At 38.2% G+C, this 20,474-nt stretch overlaps 1 protein-coding gene across 1 annotated transcript in view; it reads right to left on the reverse strand.

Annotated features, from left to right (window-relative positions):
- Positions 1-1,789: 1,789 nt before the first annotated feature.
- LOC108763611 (uncharacterized) overlaps positions 1,790-20,474 on the reverse strand; it is a 66,494-nt gene continuing 47,809 nt past the window's right edge. The window contains 10 exon segments of the mRNA XM_018511388.1: positions 1,790-2,567; positions 2,806-2,944; positions 3,484-3,725; positions 4,795-4,949; positions 5,301-5,437; positions 5,699-5,832; positions 6,917-7,000; positions 11,551-11,770; positions 16,262-16,435; positions 16,518-16,563. Of these exon segments, the coding sequence (XP_018366890.1) occupies positions 2,311-2,567; positions 2,806-2,944; positions 3,484-3,725; positions 4,795-4,949; positions 5,301-5,437; positions 5,699-5,832; positions 6,917-7,000; positions 11,551-11,770; positions 16,262-16,435; positions 16,518-16,563 (1,588 nt within the window). The 3' untranslated portion in view covers positions 1,790-2,310.

A 20,474-nucleotide genomic window follows, 5' to 3' on the forward strand; every position in this document is an offset into this window, starting at 1 on the left:
ATATATTATATATTATTATAGATTATATGCGATTATATATATAATTTTACTGATTAAACAAAATGACACATACATTTTAAATTATTATCAGATAATAGAATGTAAATCATAAAACGGATGTAAATTAAAATAGAAAATAAAACCAAACCTTTATTGAAGGAAAAGAGAGAAAGAGAGAAAAGAGATATAAATAGAACTTTGATTAAAACAGTTGCTTCTTGTTTTAAGATTGCACCAAAAATAAAATATAATTTCAGAATAAATTCTTTAAATTTTTTTAAGATTGGTTGAGATAAGATCGCTTTTAACTTATTCGTTAATATCATAAGTCATTCCCGTTAGTAAGAGACCAACATTGTATTTATATACGAGGTACGAACGTCAGATAAGACACGTCAGAACGTAATCTTCTTCTATTATTTATTGGAAACCTTGATACACTCGAGCTTAATCATAAATATTATGAGTCATGATACAACACTATATTTACAGATAATTAATCGAGCAGTTGATTCCGGATACTTAGCTTGATGCTCGAATAACGGAAGGGAGAGGGACACGGGAACTTGGGATCAATGTGGAGCAATGAGAATCGGAAAGATGCTGTAATGTTAAGTTATACGAAACGTGTAAAGAGGGGAACAACCAGGAGGGGAAATTAATATTTCACACACAGTGGCGAAAAATCGCGCGAGGTTCGGCAAATTTCTGAATAAATATTAAGACGAGAACTGAGCTACGCGACTCTTTGGCGGGGCGGTTTTGTAAAATATTATTTAATCCTCGCTGGCCGTACACCCGATGCGATTCCATGTAATTTTCTTGTGTTCTATTCTTTTTCCTTCTATTATAGTATAGGGTTCGCACCTTTGATGCTATGTATATATAAGTATTATATATAAACTTAAGCATATTCGTTTGTGTTATATAATTGATATTCAGTTAAACCTTAACACATTATTCACGAACATTCAGGAACGACGAGATTAGGTCATCAATTAAATAAATAATTTAATTTTTGTTCATGCTTCTTGTAAAATAAATATATGCATCTCGATTAAGTGCAAAATGACATAAAGTTATTTGATTTCTAAGAATTATGAGATTGCTTTGTTTTTCAATGCTGTGCAATGATATATTTTAATTATACATTAATTTAATACATGAAAAAACTGCAGAAGAATGTATATTTTTTTATACGTAATTGGTTTATGTGAATATTTTAATAAAAACAAATATATTTATATTAATAAAATCAATTCCTTTTATCTTATAGCGTTTTTATAATTCTTTTGTTGTAAAAGATAATTTTTAATTAACACTTTAATTAGTGAAATGTTTATATTCTCCGTTTAACTTTATTAAATTGAATATTAGATATTCTTTCTATTTTTTTTATTCATCATTTCACGTATTAATTATTTTATAGACTTATAGAGTGAATCGAATCGTTAGCAAAATTTATTTTCACGTTCCTGAATATGGCGAGTAATGTCATAGATAGAGACACATATAACTACTGAATCTTATCAACGGCAAATTAAGCGTCGTTACTGACGTTACGTTCATTTTGATCTCTAAATGTGCCGTATGCGGGATCAAAAAAGACAATAAAAAAAGAAGAAGATACCATGTCGATCGCAAGTAAACTGTGTTAAATTACCGATCGACGCAGTAAAGATCGAATTCCGTTAACCGCACATTCGGCACCGAGATCGTGGCAATATCGACGATTTCTACCTCTATTTATCGATGAGCGATAACTCGCCACAGATACTTCAATCGCGACATATACATCAATTGACGAATGAGTATCGATTAACACTTCAATAATTAAAAGAAGCGAGAGTATAGCAGCGAATATTATTTATGTAAAAAAGCATTCGCACACAATGAATCGATGAGACCTATTATATCCATGGGAGCCTGAATTATCGACGACTATCAAAATACATAAGGCACTTCGCATTGTATCAATCCCATGCTTACCTTAAGAAGTTAATTGAGAGAAGAATAGAGTATGTAAAAAGACTCTTCCCAAACTCTTGTTTACAAATCTGATATTCTTCCGATTTATAAAAACAATAAATTTATCACCGCGTTTTAATCGCATTTTTATCAATGTCAACTTATCAGTAACTTGAAGTTCAGTCATTTATATCGACCATTTCCTATTTTAACGACGCATTCTTATATTACCGGCGGAGCAGTTTCTTAGCCAGCTCCATTTGCTGCGAAAGATACGAGGATATCGCAACCGATTGAGATGAAGCGAGAAGAAATAGATCTCTCCATGCTAAAAATGTTACCCTAGTTGATTCGACCTTGGTGCGTCATATAGCTTATACTGTCCGACAATAATTTTTCTCGCGCTTGTCGTCGCATTCGCGAACACATGGCTAGTATCATACCGGCCATGATACAGAAGAAACCACAGCCGAGTCCCACTATTGTACTGGCCACTGTAGATCTCAAACATACTCTGTCAGTCGTAGGCTCGCTAAATCCTGTGTAAAAAAAAATGCAAATTTAAAAAGATTGTAATTATAATAATTCTAATGCCTCATCTAACACTGAGATATGCATATTAAACGTTTGCTTTTTATAAGTATAAGTTAAAATTTATAAGTATAAGTATAAATTAAAATTTGCAAAATTTTATATGCAAGCTTCGTTCATTTCAAATCGGTGCTCGCCATTACGCAATTATAACAAAAAAAAGTAGAGCATCTCTTACTGAACGAAGCTGTGATAAATGCATGGCTTGACATGTAATTGTTCTAACAGTAAAATGTTATGTTTGACGCAATTCCTGAAGAACACGAAGAGACTGGAAGAGATTCACGTTCTCCGACAAACTAGATGCTGGCGTCGATGGTCCATCGATTTCCGACACTGACCGCTTCACCACATTCTTCGCGTTCCTCCAATGGCAAGGTTGGCTCTGAAATACGGGTGTGAATCGTTTAAATTAAAGATATTTATAAAACTGGGACACTAATTTATTTTCAGGCACGAATAACAGAAATGTGCAAAGTAGCATGAAAACATCGTTTGAAAATTAGAATATTCAGAGTACTTTTTTATATTGTTCTACAAAAGTTCAATTTAATTGCAAAAATTCGGAAGTGTGTAATATATACCCAAACGATTAAACACGACACACACACACACAGACAACAAAATATTAAATTTTTATGTTTATGACAAAGGTATTAATAACTAAACTATTTTAAAAGTAAATAATTTCTGGAATATTTAATTAAATTTAATGAGCGTAACACTTAAACAAATTAAAAAGATAATCAGATAGCAAACTAGAGCCATTTGCCATCAATTTGTCATCAATTTGATATTAAAACGACATTTACTATGACATTTTGATGTCAAAATGATGACAATAACATCTGCTTACTACTTGATTTAAATAGATTAAGAATGGAATGAAATCAAGTAGTGACGTGCTAAAAAATATTTAGTTACCGGACATCTTCCGTGGCACATGCGAACATCGCATTCGATATACAGAGCCGGCGATCCCGTGAACCTGAAGGTCTTCATATAAGCAAAAACTTGCGTCTCGAACAGGCCACTCTCCGACCATGAACCACGAAACCGGCTGATTAGTTTGTCATCAACCGGACATCCGTATTGATCGATCAGTTGAATCCTTTTGTTTCCGCCATTATGAGCGTAGCAGTCATTTACGACGATATCAAAACCATCTACAAAAAAAAATCGGCGTAAATATTCACGTTTATCTGAAAATCATCAATAATCTATCACCATCTATAAAAACGATAACATTTAAAACGTTATAAAATGTGCTAACTCATAAATTGCAGAAGACTTAAGCAAATTTAATGTAGAAATGTAGAGAATTGTTCTTAAAGATTAAAAAAAATTCTATTCTTAAAGATTCATTATGATTAGATAAAAAGCGATGATTAGCTTCATAAAATACATATGTCATCACAATAACAAAATCAATTAGTCATAAGCGGCAAGATGGGAATAAGGTCTGACGTCCTCTACCTTCTGACATAGATTTGCATGACATAAGTGATGTAGACGTAAATACAGAAGCCTGACTAGTTAAAGTACAGACATCTGTCGTTACGTCAAAGCACATACATTTTCATATCTTCTCGCCAGCATTTCCGCATCTTTCGCAAATTACCGAGCTCAGACTGACTAGCTGACTGACAAAGTCTTCTGCTGTTCATCTTATACCGTTATCGCTGTCGAATGATAGCTTGGCAGAATCAGGCGTCATATGATTAGGCTGACCGTCGAGTAAAAAAACAAATACACGAAAATACATATTGTAAACAATTTGCAAGCACATTTGTTTTTTGTTTCAATTTTACCAACTTTTTGTCTTGAAGGTTTATTGCTAAATATAACATCACAACGTAATTTATTAGTATTTTTATAATTATGTTTCACACACAAACAAACATTGGATTCAATTAAATTATAGACTTGCATTGGTTAGATTTTCAAAAGCGCTTCTGAGAAAATAATAAATTAATTCATCGTAAAAACGCAGATGATGATAAATGTATAATTTAATTGATATCCATTATAGAAACTTAATACTGTAAGGTAGTGATTAATTACTTATTTTCGGTATTAAAAACACTGTTATTTAATTAGTTTTCTATTGTCTTTTCTTTGTTGTTGATTTCAAGCATTGTAAACCTAGTAGGTCGAATCCATTATATATATTCTGACGATCTTTACGTGGCGGAGCCGCAGTTAAGCTGCAGTTAAGCTACGTATAAGGCTTACCGTATTTGCTGCGCATGTAGATAATGAGAGTCAGGGGATCTCCGACGCGAACTGGTCCAGCCACTCTAGTTCCAGTGGTCCCGTAACCGTATCTGATTTCCATGTAGCACTCCGGAGGCTGCAGGGTGAAGACTACGGGATTTCCCGTGGCGACCCTGGAAGAAGGTGGGTGCGTAAGAGGCAGGAAGAATGCGTATCCGTTATTTCGCGAGCAGTACGGCCTACTTCGCGCCAGCAGGATAGCACAGATGTTAGACATTATCGTAGATATTACGTAAACGCCTCGCGTGAAACGTTCCATCGAGTTCGCGTAATCGAAGGTTTCAAACGATGGATCACGTCGCGTCGTGTACTTCGCGTGCAATGTGCACTGTGAAAACAACCACGTGTCTCTGATCGATATGACCCTTCGTACTGTTTCTACGCTTAAAGTCCATTTCAACGTTTTGAAACATTATACCCATTATTAACGCTTTATCTCAAAAGTAAAAAGATTCACCACTCACTCGACATCGAGAAAAGGAAATGTCACCGTCTTCCAAAAGTCATAGCCGTACTCGCAAGTCACCTTGAAGTGTTCGTCGAACTCCTCCTCTATTAATGGATTGTACTGCACTGTGACCGTGTTCCACATAAGATTTTTCTGGAAAGACAAGAGCAATACGTCATTGAGTCTTATTTCTCACGTGAATCCAACCATAATAATAGCGGTGCCTACGTTCCCGCGCGATCTACGCGCGATGTGACATCTAATTTTCTCTAATTATCAAGATTAAAAAGAAGTCTCCCTCATTTTTCCCCGGTGTTGTTAATCATTATTATTCCTTGTCGACCGGCGCCGGTACACACTAAAGTAATGAACCGTCATTCCGTGATGCGCTCGGCGCTCGTCTATTTTACGTACCGTCGGATTCTTCCTGCTGTCCTGATGATGAGTGTTCTCGCCGAGGGTGCCGCACCGATTCAACTGAATGTAGAACTCGTAGTAGTCTCGGCCCGTCCCATTAACGTACATGCAATCGGGATCGTACGAGTAGCCTGCAATTAAAAGCGATTATTCTTATTCATCCGGAACGCGGTCGTCTATGATACGACCGTGTTCGATATCGGATATCATCCGATATCTCGTCTATCAAACAATCTACCTCGCGGCATTTCGACTACATAGATCGCGTTGCGCGAAGAATAGGCGGGACGTTGATGCGTTTTCATCGCGAACAAATGGGCGTCAAAAAGTAAGTGAAGAAAGAACGCAAAGTATACTCGTTAGCGCCCGAGTTGGGAAGTCGGGGATTAAGGTAATCTGACTTTTTTAGTTGTCCTGCTAGAATCAATCAGAAAAGCCTCAGTGTTTTACGAAGCTACCACATTCGCGCTGGCACAAAGGTTAGCTTATATAATAATGAGCGCTTAGCTCATTATTGAAATATTGATTAACGGGCTTATTAATGATCAATGAGAAAATTGCGGATTAGCAGAATGGATATCAAGCAGATGCAAGGTTCAAGAAGAGGTCGTCTTTCTCATCGAATAATTTGTAAAGAAATCACTTGACGATGATGCCGTTTTTGCCGGTGCATATAGCTGCCAGAAGGCACGGCCGCGATACGCTTCTTTCGAAATAACGGAAGTATCTTACTAGACCGGACAGATGGACTTACGACGGTGAAAGAAAAATTCTGGTGCGGCCGATGTGGACGACCGCTGATCGCTTTACTATAATTTCCGCCATTACCTCATTAGCGCGAACGTATACTTGTCTCACTGTCTGCCGACGTAATTGCGGACCAGCAATGCAGCCAGTTATGCAGTCACATATTTTAGATGTAGCATTATGTCGAATCTCTTGACCGTAATGGAGAGCGTAAAATTCCAAACACCATTACCGCACCATTTTTCGACACCGCGCCATTTGTATAATTCGCGTCGCATTATTTATATAAATCTTTTGTCAAAGGTAATTTTTAAACTATAACCTGATTACGTTATTGTTTGGCTACTTGCATATGTGATTAATATTGCAAAAAGTATAATGGTATTTAATAAAAAAAATTCCGAGTAAATTGCACGATGCTAGAAATAATTATTTATTAATATAAGTCAATTGTGCCATTAACTTTACCTGCTGAATACAAGAGGCCGGCGAAAGATCCGTTGAATCCGATCCTGATTTTCATGTAATCGTCTTGACATTCCGCCTCGATATCTAAAATGTAAGATATAAAAAATAATTATTTAACATATAATTAATAATTATTCAATAAATCGATTTAAAAAATTGTATAATAAATTTTAATTTTTATTTACACACACTTCTTCTCCAACCTGCGTTTTTTGCGATTAAATCTACGTTCCATTATTTTATATTTCATTATACGTATAATTATGTTGATTCAGCAGCATGATAAACTCTCTATCTGCATTTTAATTCTTTGCGAAACCAAGAATGTCTAGGTGGAATCTTTGATGTTGAAAGAGAAATGAAAAACTGTGTATATACAAACAGGTAAAAATAATCAATGTGTCGCGTCTGTCTATATATTGTGTCTATATTTAGTAAGAATTAAATTTTAGATAATAAATTAATGTAGTAAAAATGTTTAAAAAAATATGTACATTTAGTACTTTAAGTACATATGCATTAAAGAATAAACTTTTTCATATAGTCTGTTAAATCATATTTATGCTATTTGAATAACATTTAAAGAATATAAACATATTGCGGTGTTACAATCGATAGATCTTTACAGGCAAATTTTATAGCCAAGGATCTATCTTATTTAATGAAACACAATAGGTAATTCTCTTTCGCAAAAAAAATTTTCTCAGGAAGTGTTCTCAAGATAGTGCAAAAATATCGTTACCATATCGAGCCCGGTAATTGTCACTTTGAAATGTGCATTCGTATTGAAACGAGACTCAATCACAGAAGATGGAAACGTGTCGATCGGTCATCGTGTAGGCGTATGTTCGCGGTCAAGAGAGCCTGTCGTCATTTGTATGAAGAAACCGGGCGCGGAAAATCGCAGATTCGCGGATAGGAGCGAGTGGAAAACCGGTCGTCGATGACGAGTGAAAGTAAGTTGGGGGTCCCGTATAGGCGCTCTTCGTGGTAAGAAGCCGTTTCCACTGTAGTAACGTAACCGCAAAGCGGAATGGAGATTGATGGAGGATGAAGATAGTTACACTCGAGGTGTCTACCGATGATACAACCTTTTCGTTTCATGACCCACGCTCATCCCACGCACACCGTCATCGTACGACACACGGTATCTTCGCATGACACCTGAATATGTTTGACGAACGCTATACTTGAATATCATCATTGGATATCATGTAAGGATATCATCGCTATCGAAATATTTTTGACACAAAATTAATTAATTTAATTTAAATCTCAAATAAATTTTTTGACGCATCTTTTTGTAAAGAAGATGTCTAGAAAAATGGTACAAAACTTTTACAATAATATTAAAATTAGCTGCAATAAATTATTAACGTTTATTGGTAAATAAAAATGGATTATTCTTGATATGATTATTGGAAAAAAGACGAGAGAAAGGCTAACATGCGCTTGTTACAGACTCAGAGAAAAATAAAGGATAGTGATGGGAAGATAGTTACACCGGAGGCGCATGCCGATGATACAACCGTTCCGTTTCACCCTCGTCCTACGCATCATGCCGTCGCGAATGTGCCGAGCGCATTTTCGAGCGGCCGCACGTACGTATACGCACGTATACGCACGTATACGCAGGCGCTTATTAGAATTGCGGATACGTGCTTTGTGTTCATCGTCCGGCAAAACTCTGTCAGTAGGCAGACAATGGGAAGAGTTGAGCAACGCCGATATTTGCTCGAATGTGCCGAGAGCGGTCACGGAAAGACGCGGAGGATATCGTCGGGTTCCCTTAAGACTCTGGTGCTGGTTTTAACATGTTGGCTTCAACTTTTGATGCTTAGCATCTTTATTTGTCGGTCCGAATCCAAATTGGTTGGAAAACATTCTAAGAAAGGAACGTATAGCAAAAAAACCTCGTGGGAGAAGCAGAAAAGAAAGAAGTAGCAAAGCTCCGAGGACGTTTGAGAATCGTGTTGCCGAGGAGGATACATTAAACCTAATGGGCTCTCTTTCGCGTAATTGACGATACCGCGGGTGGCCTCAAGTTCCCGCAGAGAACGAGCGGCTCGACTTTACGACTTCATTGAACCAGCGAGCTTCATAGATCAGGCGTAGCATTCGTCATTGCCAATGGCAGGCTCATCCAAATGTTTTAGGAAATTTACCGTAGCAATGCGATCATCGATCGTCCCGTCGTCTCGAAGGGGTTCGGCACATCGATCTTTTAAAAAATAGAATCTGATTGATTGTACGATCGAATTTTCTTAAATATGCATAGAATAATTTATCACAATAAAGTAGAGCGAAATAGATTTATGTGAATCACTTATAACTCAATTCTTCTCGATACCTACACTATGGAAGAAATCATTGTCTTGCAATTTAAAAAGCGATGCTGCAACGTTTTGTATATAAGCGCACGTTGTAATATTTCGGAATTATAATTTTACAATTCTATCGTATTAATTCTTTATAAAGTTTATGAATAATAGATGATCGTATCAGCTCAAGTGAATAATAGGTATCAGTGAAACAAAATACCGTATAATTATTTAGTTAAGAAATATGAAACGATTGCAAATGGTAAAAATGTAAGAAGTGGTGTAATAGACGTTTTGTTCTGGTTGAATGAGCGAAGGGAACGATGCGTCGTTAAAGGATTTTTCTCACAACGCAGTTTCCAGTATGGCCGTAATTTTCCGCAAAAGGCAATTAAAAGGATTCACTGAAGGGCTCGAGAGCGGCTTGTATACAATTCCATCCCGTAAATATTATTTATTTACATTATCATGAAACACCCTGCAATTTAATAATTTTCTCCGGGAGCATCAGGCAGTGATGCTCCTGCTATGTTGATTACTCGCCATATGCACGGACAGTGAGTGCTCAGGCATCCACAATAAACTTCGATGTTCCAGAAAAATCGCATACGCGGCGGATGAGCGTAACACATACATACGCGTAACATAGGAAATTATACGCACGCGTAGAAAATTAATTTTGTTTTCACAGGACATTGTCTATTATTCTTTCATAACGGGATATTACACCGGCGTTATTAATGTCTTGTTCTACTGGCATTAATTACTACCGCACACCCGCTACATGAGATTAAAACTGAAGCGACCGATTAAAGTTTTAATGAGACGTCATTGGATTAAGCTTTTGTGGAGATAGGATTTTGAAACAGGACAGAAAATTCATTGTATAAATGCGATTCGATACCGTTTTCAGCGCAACATAAATTAGACTGAAAATCGATGGTTATAAAAGAGAATATATAGCACGAAAGAAATCATAAAATAATAACTGCAGCTTCGATGTAATCTCACAGTATATTACACCATACATTACACCGTACGTATTCAAGACAATATTAAATCATTCAAAGAATTCCCGCGGACTCGACGACATAACTTCACGTCATCGTACGCGTTGGCACGAAAAGGAAAAAATAACGTAACGGCCGCTCATAAACATCATTTTCATTGCGACGCGGCGTCGCAATTTTCTCGTAGAAAAAGCGATGTCAGAGACGAGCTGTCGTCGATTACCGGCGCCATAACATATACGCGACCAGATATATTTACACGGGCCGTGTGCTCGAGTTTCCACGAGGCAATCGTGATCCACATGCGGATAATGATGATCGCGCGGGATGATGATGACGGTCCTCGGGTCCCGATGACGATGATGACGATTGCAGATGCCATCGAAGGTGCTGGAAGCAAGGTGGTGTATCTCTGCCTCCGTACCCTCGATGTCAGGAGCGTCGTACGACTTTCCGACACCGTTTTAATTGCCTCCTCTCTAACGGTAGCCATTCGCCATCACACTCTGAATTCTCGGGCGCACTAGCTGGCTGCGGACCGAGATGGACGGATATATATTGCGCGAAGCGCCGACTGCGATTCTTCCAAGTCAATCGACCGAGACACTGGAGGGAAGTACTTTGTCCTATAACGCGCGCTATCCTCACAGACTTCGGCCTCTTGCCGGACAATGGAGAGAAAAATAACGGATCGACATGCTAAAGCGACGACAACACCGCTCTTTCCTCCGAGGCACACTGACCCACCAGACCGATACCGTAGACGCTTTTTGTCGGTGCTTTTATTCGGACGGGAAATAGCGGATCTTCGTTTACGCCCCGATATTATGCTATCCTATTATTCGAACGTCCTCTTACTCTAAATACATTCTATGAAGTATCATCTCTTTCATGCGTGAACGCAATAATGTAATCACGAGCTAAATCGAGTCGATAATCCATTATCGATCAAATAGAGATTTCTATTGGTTCTATAGATCGACATAATCAATACTCTTTCGTAACGTATTTCCGCTGAATTAGCGTCTTGATGCAAGCCGCCATTACAGCTACTTACAAACCAGGAAATTTCTATTAGCTCGGGAGATTGTGCGGGCTGAAGAGTAATTACCTTATACAGCGTATCCACTTGATTTATATTTAATTTACCTCATCGAAAAAGCGCAAGCAGATTGTTGAGACTATTAATTACGGCACTTACGAGAAACCGTTTATTTTAATATTATCATCAATTCTGTTTATATAATAATAATAATGCAATCCAGCAAGATGATAAAAAAAAAGACGCTGTCTTCGTACTTACGTTGCACTCTCGTCGTATTGGGCCTGTATCTTCGGTGTTCGCGATCCCAGGTTTCTGGATGTCTCCTCCAGTCTTCATCACCGATTACTCCTGTACCTCCGTTTCCAGAAAGGCCCTGCAAGCCTTGAAGAGTTTGAAGAGCTTGAAGATTCGGATTCAACGGTCGATTCTTCAATGAAGGAACTGGCACGTAATTACCGCCATCGCCAATGTACACGACCTTTCAGGAAAGAAAAGAATTTATTAATATAATTTTAATACTTGTTTTTTTAATTTAGTATAGATAATTATTATTTGCATGATTTATCATATATCATGATTGAATATATGATTTCTTTAATAATTATGAATACATTATTTATATTTTCAATTATTTGAGAATTAGTAATTAATTAAATATATGTGTCTTTTATGAATAATGAATAATGTTAATTGATTCTACACGGAAAGAATAATTTTGCTGAATATAAATTGTTGGATGCAAATCTGAAAACTAATTTTATTACACCATTGAAATAATTTTGTTGGAAAAACTAGTTGCTAAAATGTTAAAATTTTTGGCAGTGACAATTTTATGACATTTTAATGTATAAAAAATTTTTTTTCATTATACGCTTAATTAAAGTAATACATGTAATGCTCACTCAATTACTTTTACTCAGAATTATCACAGTCTCGCAATGCTTATGTAATATATTATGAGCATTGTATACTTTACACAGCGTAGCTTACATTAGTATCAGAAAATGATTGAGTATCTCTATGTTCAGATTTGATCGTTCACGCTAATAATCCTAATAAGCAGTCGCCCATGCTAAATTCCTGACGCTACTAATGAAATTTATACGGAGAGTCCGGAAAATGAATACGAAGAATCCGCTAACGAGTCGCAAGTAGTGATTTGCAGGTTCAAAGCCGTTAGCCCGCGCATTGCGGTTGGAAGCGGGATTCCGGCAAAATATTCTCGCGTACACAGCCTCTACTATGCAAGATACGACTATGCAAAACTATCCTGTCGAGCGGGAGCCCTGACCTCTCCTACGTTAACGATTCGGTTTAACCCTCAGCTTGTACGGATCGCTACCGGTCGAACGGTGAGAAAGGGCGAGAAAAAGCATCGGGGGTCGAGACCACGACGAAGAGAAGAAACATGCGGAAGAGGGAGGCACGGCGCGGCGTTGGCATCAGAGACCGGAGAGTCCAGGCAGGCGAAAAGGGACTCTCTGACTGGAGAGAACCTGATGAGGAAGTCTGAAAAACAGACAGCACGAGTAGCGCGTGACTAACGCTTTACGAGCTCATTCCCCTGTCCGAGCGTGGGTACCCGAGGCATTCCATCCGCGTACGGGTGCTGCGCGCAAGAAGAGACGCAAGAAGACCGAATAAGATGACGACGGGGGTGGACGAGGGGAAGGATATTGTACTTTGAGCCGCTTGTCAGCGAGCAGTCAGCGAGCACGATACGAGCAGGTAGATACTTACTCGGGCGAATCGGCCGTGCATGGAAAGGGAGAGAAGGGAGGATGGGCACGTGGTTAGTGGTGAAGGAAAAAAAAGAAGTTGTGAACAGCCTCCATACGCCGTAACGAAAAAATCGCCATTCCATTCCAGCCGCCTCCTCATCCTTCCTTCCCGATTCTTCATCTTCTTTTCCTACCACGTTCTTCCTCTCGCCGTTCGGTTCGATGGGACATAGGTTGCCACCCTACAGCGCGCATAGATCGGCAGGGAAATTGCTTCTCTTCACGGATTCCACTTTTGAGGAATTTCAGGAACTCGAGTACGATGCTGCCGGGAAACGGAACGGACCCCGACGCCGACGAGCGAAGTGGCGTACGGCGTTTATGGGCCAGTAGAGTAGTTAGGAGATCGTTCCTCTGGCAAGAAGCTGGGTCCAAGCGCTTGGTGTCTGATCTACGTTCCGCGGAAAATGACCGGCGGTCTTTGAATCTTCCGCGGTATCTCATCGGAATGTATTACGGACGATAAGTGCCGATTACCTTCGACTCCTGCTATGCTTAACTACGGCTACTTTGGCATTAACTGTACTGGACTACGTAGGAAATGCAATAACACGGAATACTCCTTCGTGTCGAATGCGCGGCCGATTCGATCCCATCGGAGCTCTTCGCACGACAACATCTTCCGTTTTGTGGGCTCCTCTCTTCGAAGAACTTATTAGTTTCAATTTAACACAAATCTATTTCCGATAACTGTTTCGAAAATTATCATTTGTTGGAAGCAATTCGAGGTAATATTTGTACGCGTTAACATTTGTACGCATCCGGCGATGAGAGCAATTTGACTTTGAATTCAGTAGCTTGTGTATAATAAGAACATTTTCTTTAATGATTATCGACATCCGTGATATAAGCTCACGTTTCTTCAAAGAAGAAATACCAAGTAAACCGTTTAGGTTTTCTCGTTTTGTTCTACGGTGGGAGATGACGGAACGGACGGGACCAGATTTTTTTCTCGGGTGAATGTTAATTTCTTCCGAGGATTTTATTTGATCAAGTCCCATCGAGATATGCACATTCATGCAATGATTAACGGTAGCGTGGTTAGAGTGTCGAAAGTCATTAAGTTGAAGTAAGATCACTCGGCTGGCTTAGATAAATGCACCTATCTCTCTAGAACTTTTTCTCAAGATTCAATTATTTGTTGAAGCGTTACTTAGATCGAATTCTGTGTGAGCGTGAAGTAATGCAACAATTTCATCAATTATGAAAATGTGCCAAACAAAAAATTAATTTTTTACATTAATTTTACGCTGTGCGGATATTGCGTAAATTTTTATTCTTAATATTATTTCACACAAATTAATCTTTACAAAATATGTGATAAAAAATATAATACCCGACGATTAATAACCTATAACGTTTATGTCAAATCAGCTACAAAAAAAAACGATTTTGCTAAAACATCTAAATAGTTATCTAGATATATAAATCTGAAATTCATTTTGTTAAACCATCAAAATAATTATGTAGGTCGTTCAAATATAATGAGCAATGCTGTAAAAAGTTTCAACATTGCAGCAACAAGCTTGAGTGTCCTATATAATTATTTTGATAATTTACCAAAATATTTTCAGATTCGTATATGTAATCAAATATTTAGATACTTTAGCAAAACTGCTCTTTTCATGTGATTATCAACTAATGATTTTCATGGACACAGTTTCTCACAAGATGATTTAAAGTCGTTGAGATAGCTCGAAGCTATGCATTGCATTTCCGTGTGATTAGTCTTCGCCTCTCCAATCGGAACGGACGGAAACACGGCGGTACGCAGAACAGATGAAATTGATCTTGTCTCCCGTTTCGCAACGGAACGCTCGTAGGCTAAATAAACTGCTTCTGGTGCCTTCTCTCGAGTAATGGGGCCTTTCCCTGCGGAGAATCACGCGGTGCAAGAAACGATTTATCCGCTCGCAATTTGCGATATAACGAAGGTCGCGCACGGACGTGGCCGCGCGAGCCGCGATACCCTTTCTCTCTATTCTACTGGAAAACTGGTTCATATTTTTTCGCGATCGGAATCGATTCCGCTTAAAAACTAGTTTAAAAGCAATCCGTAGATCATCGATAAAGAGCGATTAAAATCAAAGGAATGGTCTTTATTCTGCTTCTCCTCCCTTTGGTACTTTTCGTGTTGATGTACCAGGTCTAACTAGGCAACCTTCTGGCCCTTCTGCCCTTCATTTAGAAAAGGCCTGCAGAATTTTCTACGTGCCACGGAAAGGAGGAAGATTACGGGGATAGAGTAAACGCGCTTGTATACAATAATTGATTTTTGTTGAAAATCAATTACAAAACTGATCTTTCGCGATTTTATCGATACCGATCGCAGCGAAGACGAGAGTCACACGAAGAGAGGAAAGCAAGACGATCGACCGCGTCATCCGTGGATCTTTAGTAGGATTTTTCCGCTCGATCGAGGACACGCCGGCGACCGAGGCGTCGTCTTTGCTGCGGTTAACTGTCGGCACTTCCCTTTTTTACTCTCTTGAATATCATAGCGGATGCAGAACACCTGCATCTAGATTCTGCTCCGGCCTTGCGAGCGAGCATTCGTTAACGAGAAATCACGCAAAACTGAACAGATGGGCAAGTATCATTCACTTCCTTTTTTCCATTCCGCTCTCGTTTAACTCTTTTTTTTTAATCCACTTTCGAGGAAACCGTTTGCCAATTAAATATAACTGGACGTACGGCAGATGCGCGCACACCTTTCTTCTTACTTCTCTCACTTTCCTCTTTGTTGTCACATGCTACGATATTTATTGTCAGAAATCTGCAGTACTCCCGATAGAAAGATTTTACTGCCTATTGAAATGTCTGGCTTTGATAACTTAATAATATAATAAGCAAAAATTGCGACGTTAAAGTAATTTTTTTATCTCAATCAACAAATTAGCAAGTTGATTTTTTAAAGTTGTGCAGTAAAATCTTACAACACTGATTGCAAAATATGATCTTCTGGGCAATTTAAATTTAATGGTACCAATGTTGTTGGTGTTTTATTGATTTTTCTTGTATATGCTGTTTTCACCAATCAATGTTATACGAAAAAATAAGTAAATGTTTCTATAAAGTTAACGGAACAAAGAAATAACAGATCGGGGAGAAATTTCTTGTGTAATATCTATCATGAATTTCAATAAGAAAGAGCGCAGCGCGAAACAAATTGGCGATGCGTGACTTACAGTATCGTGGTCGCTGGCCTCGTGAGTTAACGCTTCTCTGGTTTCGTTGTGAGAGGAGGAGGTCTCATCCTCGTCGGGTCCCGATCCACTGCCTGCCCAATAATCCTCGGTCGTGTCGTCGATAACAGAATCTTCGGAGTTTCCCTCCACCTCTGCGTTCTCATGACTGGTTGGCTTTGAAAAAAAATCGTATCTTATGAAAACCCGTATCCTTTGCAAGTTCTCTTGTGCGTAATGTTACAAGCGAGATATATACCTGACACCTCAGCGTGACCACCGTCAACATCCAGACGCAGATGTATCTGTAACAATATGTAATTTGTATTAAAGTTACGTAAAAAGCTGGCTCGATATGTAAGCCTCGCGTCGCGAGGCACCGAAATTCTCGAGGTTGCGTTACAAAATGCAAAATCTTATGAACTATGTAGATTAGTATGTAAATTTTTCGCTTTAAATTCGGAGTGTATTGTATGAGGGCATTGCTCTTATGTAAAATGTGACTTGGGAGAGTTATTGTTTCAAACGTAACTCTCTTACGCTAGTGTGGCGACCAAGGACGATGATGCGAAGGCTGTTATACGCAGGAAAGCGATTACGACACTAACAGAAGCCTCCGCGAAACGTCAAGCGGACAAGACGATCGTAACAATGGCACGGAAAGAATGCGATTAGGCAGGAAAGAAGAGACAACCCTCAGATTTAATAATAATATATACATATATATATATATAATATGTATATATATACACATGTATGTGTGTGTTATATGTACATGTATCGTGAATATGAAAGCCTAAGTAACGCGGAAAAGCATAAGTAACGTATTACATGTAATCGGTGAAGTAAGAGCACCGCAAAGGTGACTCGCAACGGCACGTCTTCTGGTTTTCACGTTCTTTTCCTTCATCGCGGCTTCATCTAGGATGTGACTCATCTCTCTTGCTACTGCTGTTGCTTCCAACGCAGCCTCGTTCCCTTGCCACTTCTACGTGAACCTCAAATGAGTTTCTTACCTCCACACTTACTTGCCGTTTATAGACCTTTTCGGTGTAATCGGGAGCCTCGCGCTATTCGCACGCGCTCAGTGACCCCCCGTACCGGGGCAACTGCTCATATCAATCTTCATCTTCTCATCTCTTGGATCTAATTAGGTCGATATTAAGTGTACACGATAGTTCATGCAGTTTTTCATTTTTTACTGCTCCTCTCGCTATTAGTCTGGTTCATTCATGGCTTACACTTAAGGGATTGCAAAATGTAAAATTCCTTCTCAAATTATGAAATTATTGCATTTGATAATTAATTTGATAATTAACCTTGCATTCATATATTCCATAAGCAACTTTTCTTCCCTATGCTTTTAATCACCCTATGACTGTTTCAGCGAAGGTCTGTGATTTGTATTGCAACCTCAATTTATTGCATTTTCTTGGAAAAGACACGCGACAATAAATAACAAAAGAGAATAAACAAAATATTAACATTGTTATTTAATTTATCAATTTGTGGGACTGTTTTATACTTAACTACAAATCTAAGGATGTAACAAGCACTTTTATATATGTGTGTAATTTAATTTTTTTCTGTAAAAATAATACTACATACTTAAATATGTAAATCTCCGTTTTTTTTGTATAGTTTAATGTAGTATTATTTTTACACGGAAAATTAAATCATACACATATATGTATAAAGACACTTATTACACATTTGAATTTGGAGTGTCATGGCCGAGATATAAAATATGGAACTAATATATTATAATCTATAATCTTCTCACCGCAATCTTTGGCCGCGCTAATTATCTAACTTTAATCTCGAGATGTTTCCATCTCGAAAAGATTAAGGAGTTAAGAGTTAAGCGAGACGCTTCGTGCATACTGAGCAACGAGAGACTGAACGAGAGTTTATAAGTAGTACACGTCATGTCGCTGAATCTTTTATACTTAGACCTTGGTACAAATGCGGACTATGTATCGCTCTACTATTTTCAAGACAGTAGAAATTATCTGTACTTTCATCACGTAACAATAATAATTACCGCCAGTATAGTTGAATAGCCGTTATCAGTGCGGTTTGATCGCTCTCCCCTTTGCGATTTTCCCAGGGTCGCGGGAATCGGCTGACCGTGGTTTTCTGAGACGTTATCGTTGAAAACTTTAAGCGCATATTACTTAGGTTACGAGACGGACAGTCACCGTTTCATCTCGGACGATTAAGCAGTCGTTTGAAAAAGTGGAATGCTTTCAGCATACTACTTAGATTGTGGAGTCGCAGAGGAATTACTCGCATCATAGCGGAGAGCACAAGAGATTAAATAATACGAGTCACGATACTTTGGCATACTTGGATCAATCAGTAATCGAGAAGATAATAGTGCTCTCACATAGATATTCTGCATATCTAACTTTTAATCTCATCATTAATTTTATTACTAACTAAATTTGAATTTAAATTATACTAGTCTGTGATAAATTTATTGCATCGGATATTGTAATATGTTTTTATCATTTTGTTTTATTTATTCTATTATATTTAAAGTTTTTTAAATTCGAAAATATATAATGTATGTTTAAAATATTTTATATTTATAAGTATGATATTTTTCATACAATTTTTTTTCACATATTATACATGTAATTGTACAATATTATACATAGCTATTGAGATTTTGCTAAAATTCCTTATGTTATAGCAACAAATGGATTTGATTTTCAGACTCAGCGTATCAACTTTATATTAAAACATTTTACTTACAAGTTCACAGGCAACGTTCACAAAGCTTCAATCCGCAGGCTAGTGTCATTAAATGTTTTTAAATAAATTTAAATTTATAGCCCAAAGACGTTAATACAACAAGCTTAATTGCAACATCTAATCTAAAATTTAGTTTACTATAAAACATCATGTACATACGGTCAGTATGGCGTACCCACGAAACCTGATTTAACGACGATCGTAATGTAATCTCATTATTTTCGCATTAAGGCAAAAGAATAAATTAAGAAGAAATGGAAATGTATCCGTCTGCATCATTGGAACGATTAAACGATAATTATCATCGCGTAACGGTTTGCGTCGCCGATTCGTCTTCTTCTACAATATGTTAGACGATGACAAGGATGATGCGTTGATAGCAATCCTAGAGAGAATGTTGTGCACGTAAGATAATTATAAATACCTCGCGGAGGTATTAAAGAGGAAAATTCATCTTATCCTACGCGCAACGGAATTCGAGCCTTCGCGATTGCATCGGTTGTCAACGGGATAATGGGATAATGGCATATATGTAATTATAATAATTAATTTATCGTTGCGCCGCTAAGAGGGAGTCGACTATCGTTAAGCGATGATTGCAACCGTGGAACTCACGCCGATTTACTCACTTTTTCACGATCGGGGAAATTATCTGGTTCCGGTTGCCATTGCTCGTTCTTCAGCAAGTGTCATCATTTTAAAGAAGTGTTGTTTTATTGCATGATTTACGAGACATTTCTTTAAGCGACGGCTAAACAGCTGTTGAAATATTTAAACGCTCTTTCAGAAGCTCTTAACTGAATTACCCAAAGTGACATAAACTCGTCTCGAGCGTAAAAGCTTAAATAGGGTATTGAAAATGAGGAGATCTCATCCTCGTAATGCTTGTTATGATGAATTCGCGCCATTAAACGGACAGAATTGGATTAGTAAGTAACTTACTTCTTGTGTACACACAAAACATTCGTCACACATTAAACTAACAGTACGCGAAAATTCAGGTTTCGATTAATACAGAAATGCTGTTTATTTACCGAGGCAATTGCGTCGAGTCATCTAAGTCTTCTTCAATCGATCGCTCGTCGATGCGTCTATTAACGCTACCTACGCAGTGAGACTGCAAATGCGACTTGTTCTCCTAGCATCATTGAAGTATCGATACCACAATTCCTCATTCGCGATGTTTGCGTTCCGCGTTACAGAAACAATCAATAATCTCATCGCCGCGCACCGTTGGCGCGGTTCTGCGTGCGTTCCCACGTCGCCCATCAGTTCCGTCGAGAGCGAACGAGAAGAATATCGGCCGATCCGTCCTATGTCGAGTATATCGCGTGGTATTAATTACCGCCGCCGAGCACATTGGCAGCGATCGATAATTTCGAGAACATCCCGCGGGGGGTACTCACGAGAGCATGATGTAATTATTATTCGTTCGTCCTATCAGCCGCCGCCGCCG

The sequence above is a fragment of the Trachymyrmex cornetzi genome, unplaced genomic scaffold, assembly GCF_001594075.2.
Source record: "Trachymyrmex cornetzi isolate Tcor2-1 unplaced genomic scaffold, Tcor1.1 scaffold1118, whole genome shotgun sequence".
Taxonomy (NCBI): Eukaryota; Metazoa; Arthropoda; class Insecta; order Hymenoptera; family Formicidae; genus Trachymyrmex; species Trachymyrmex cornetzi.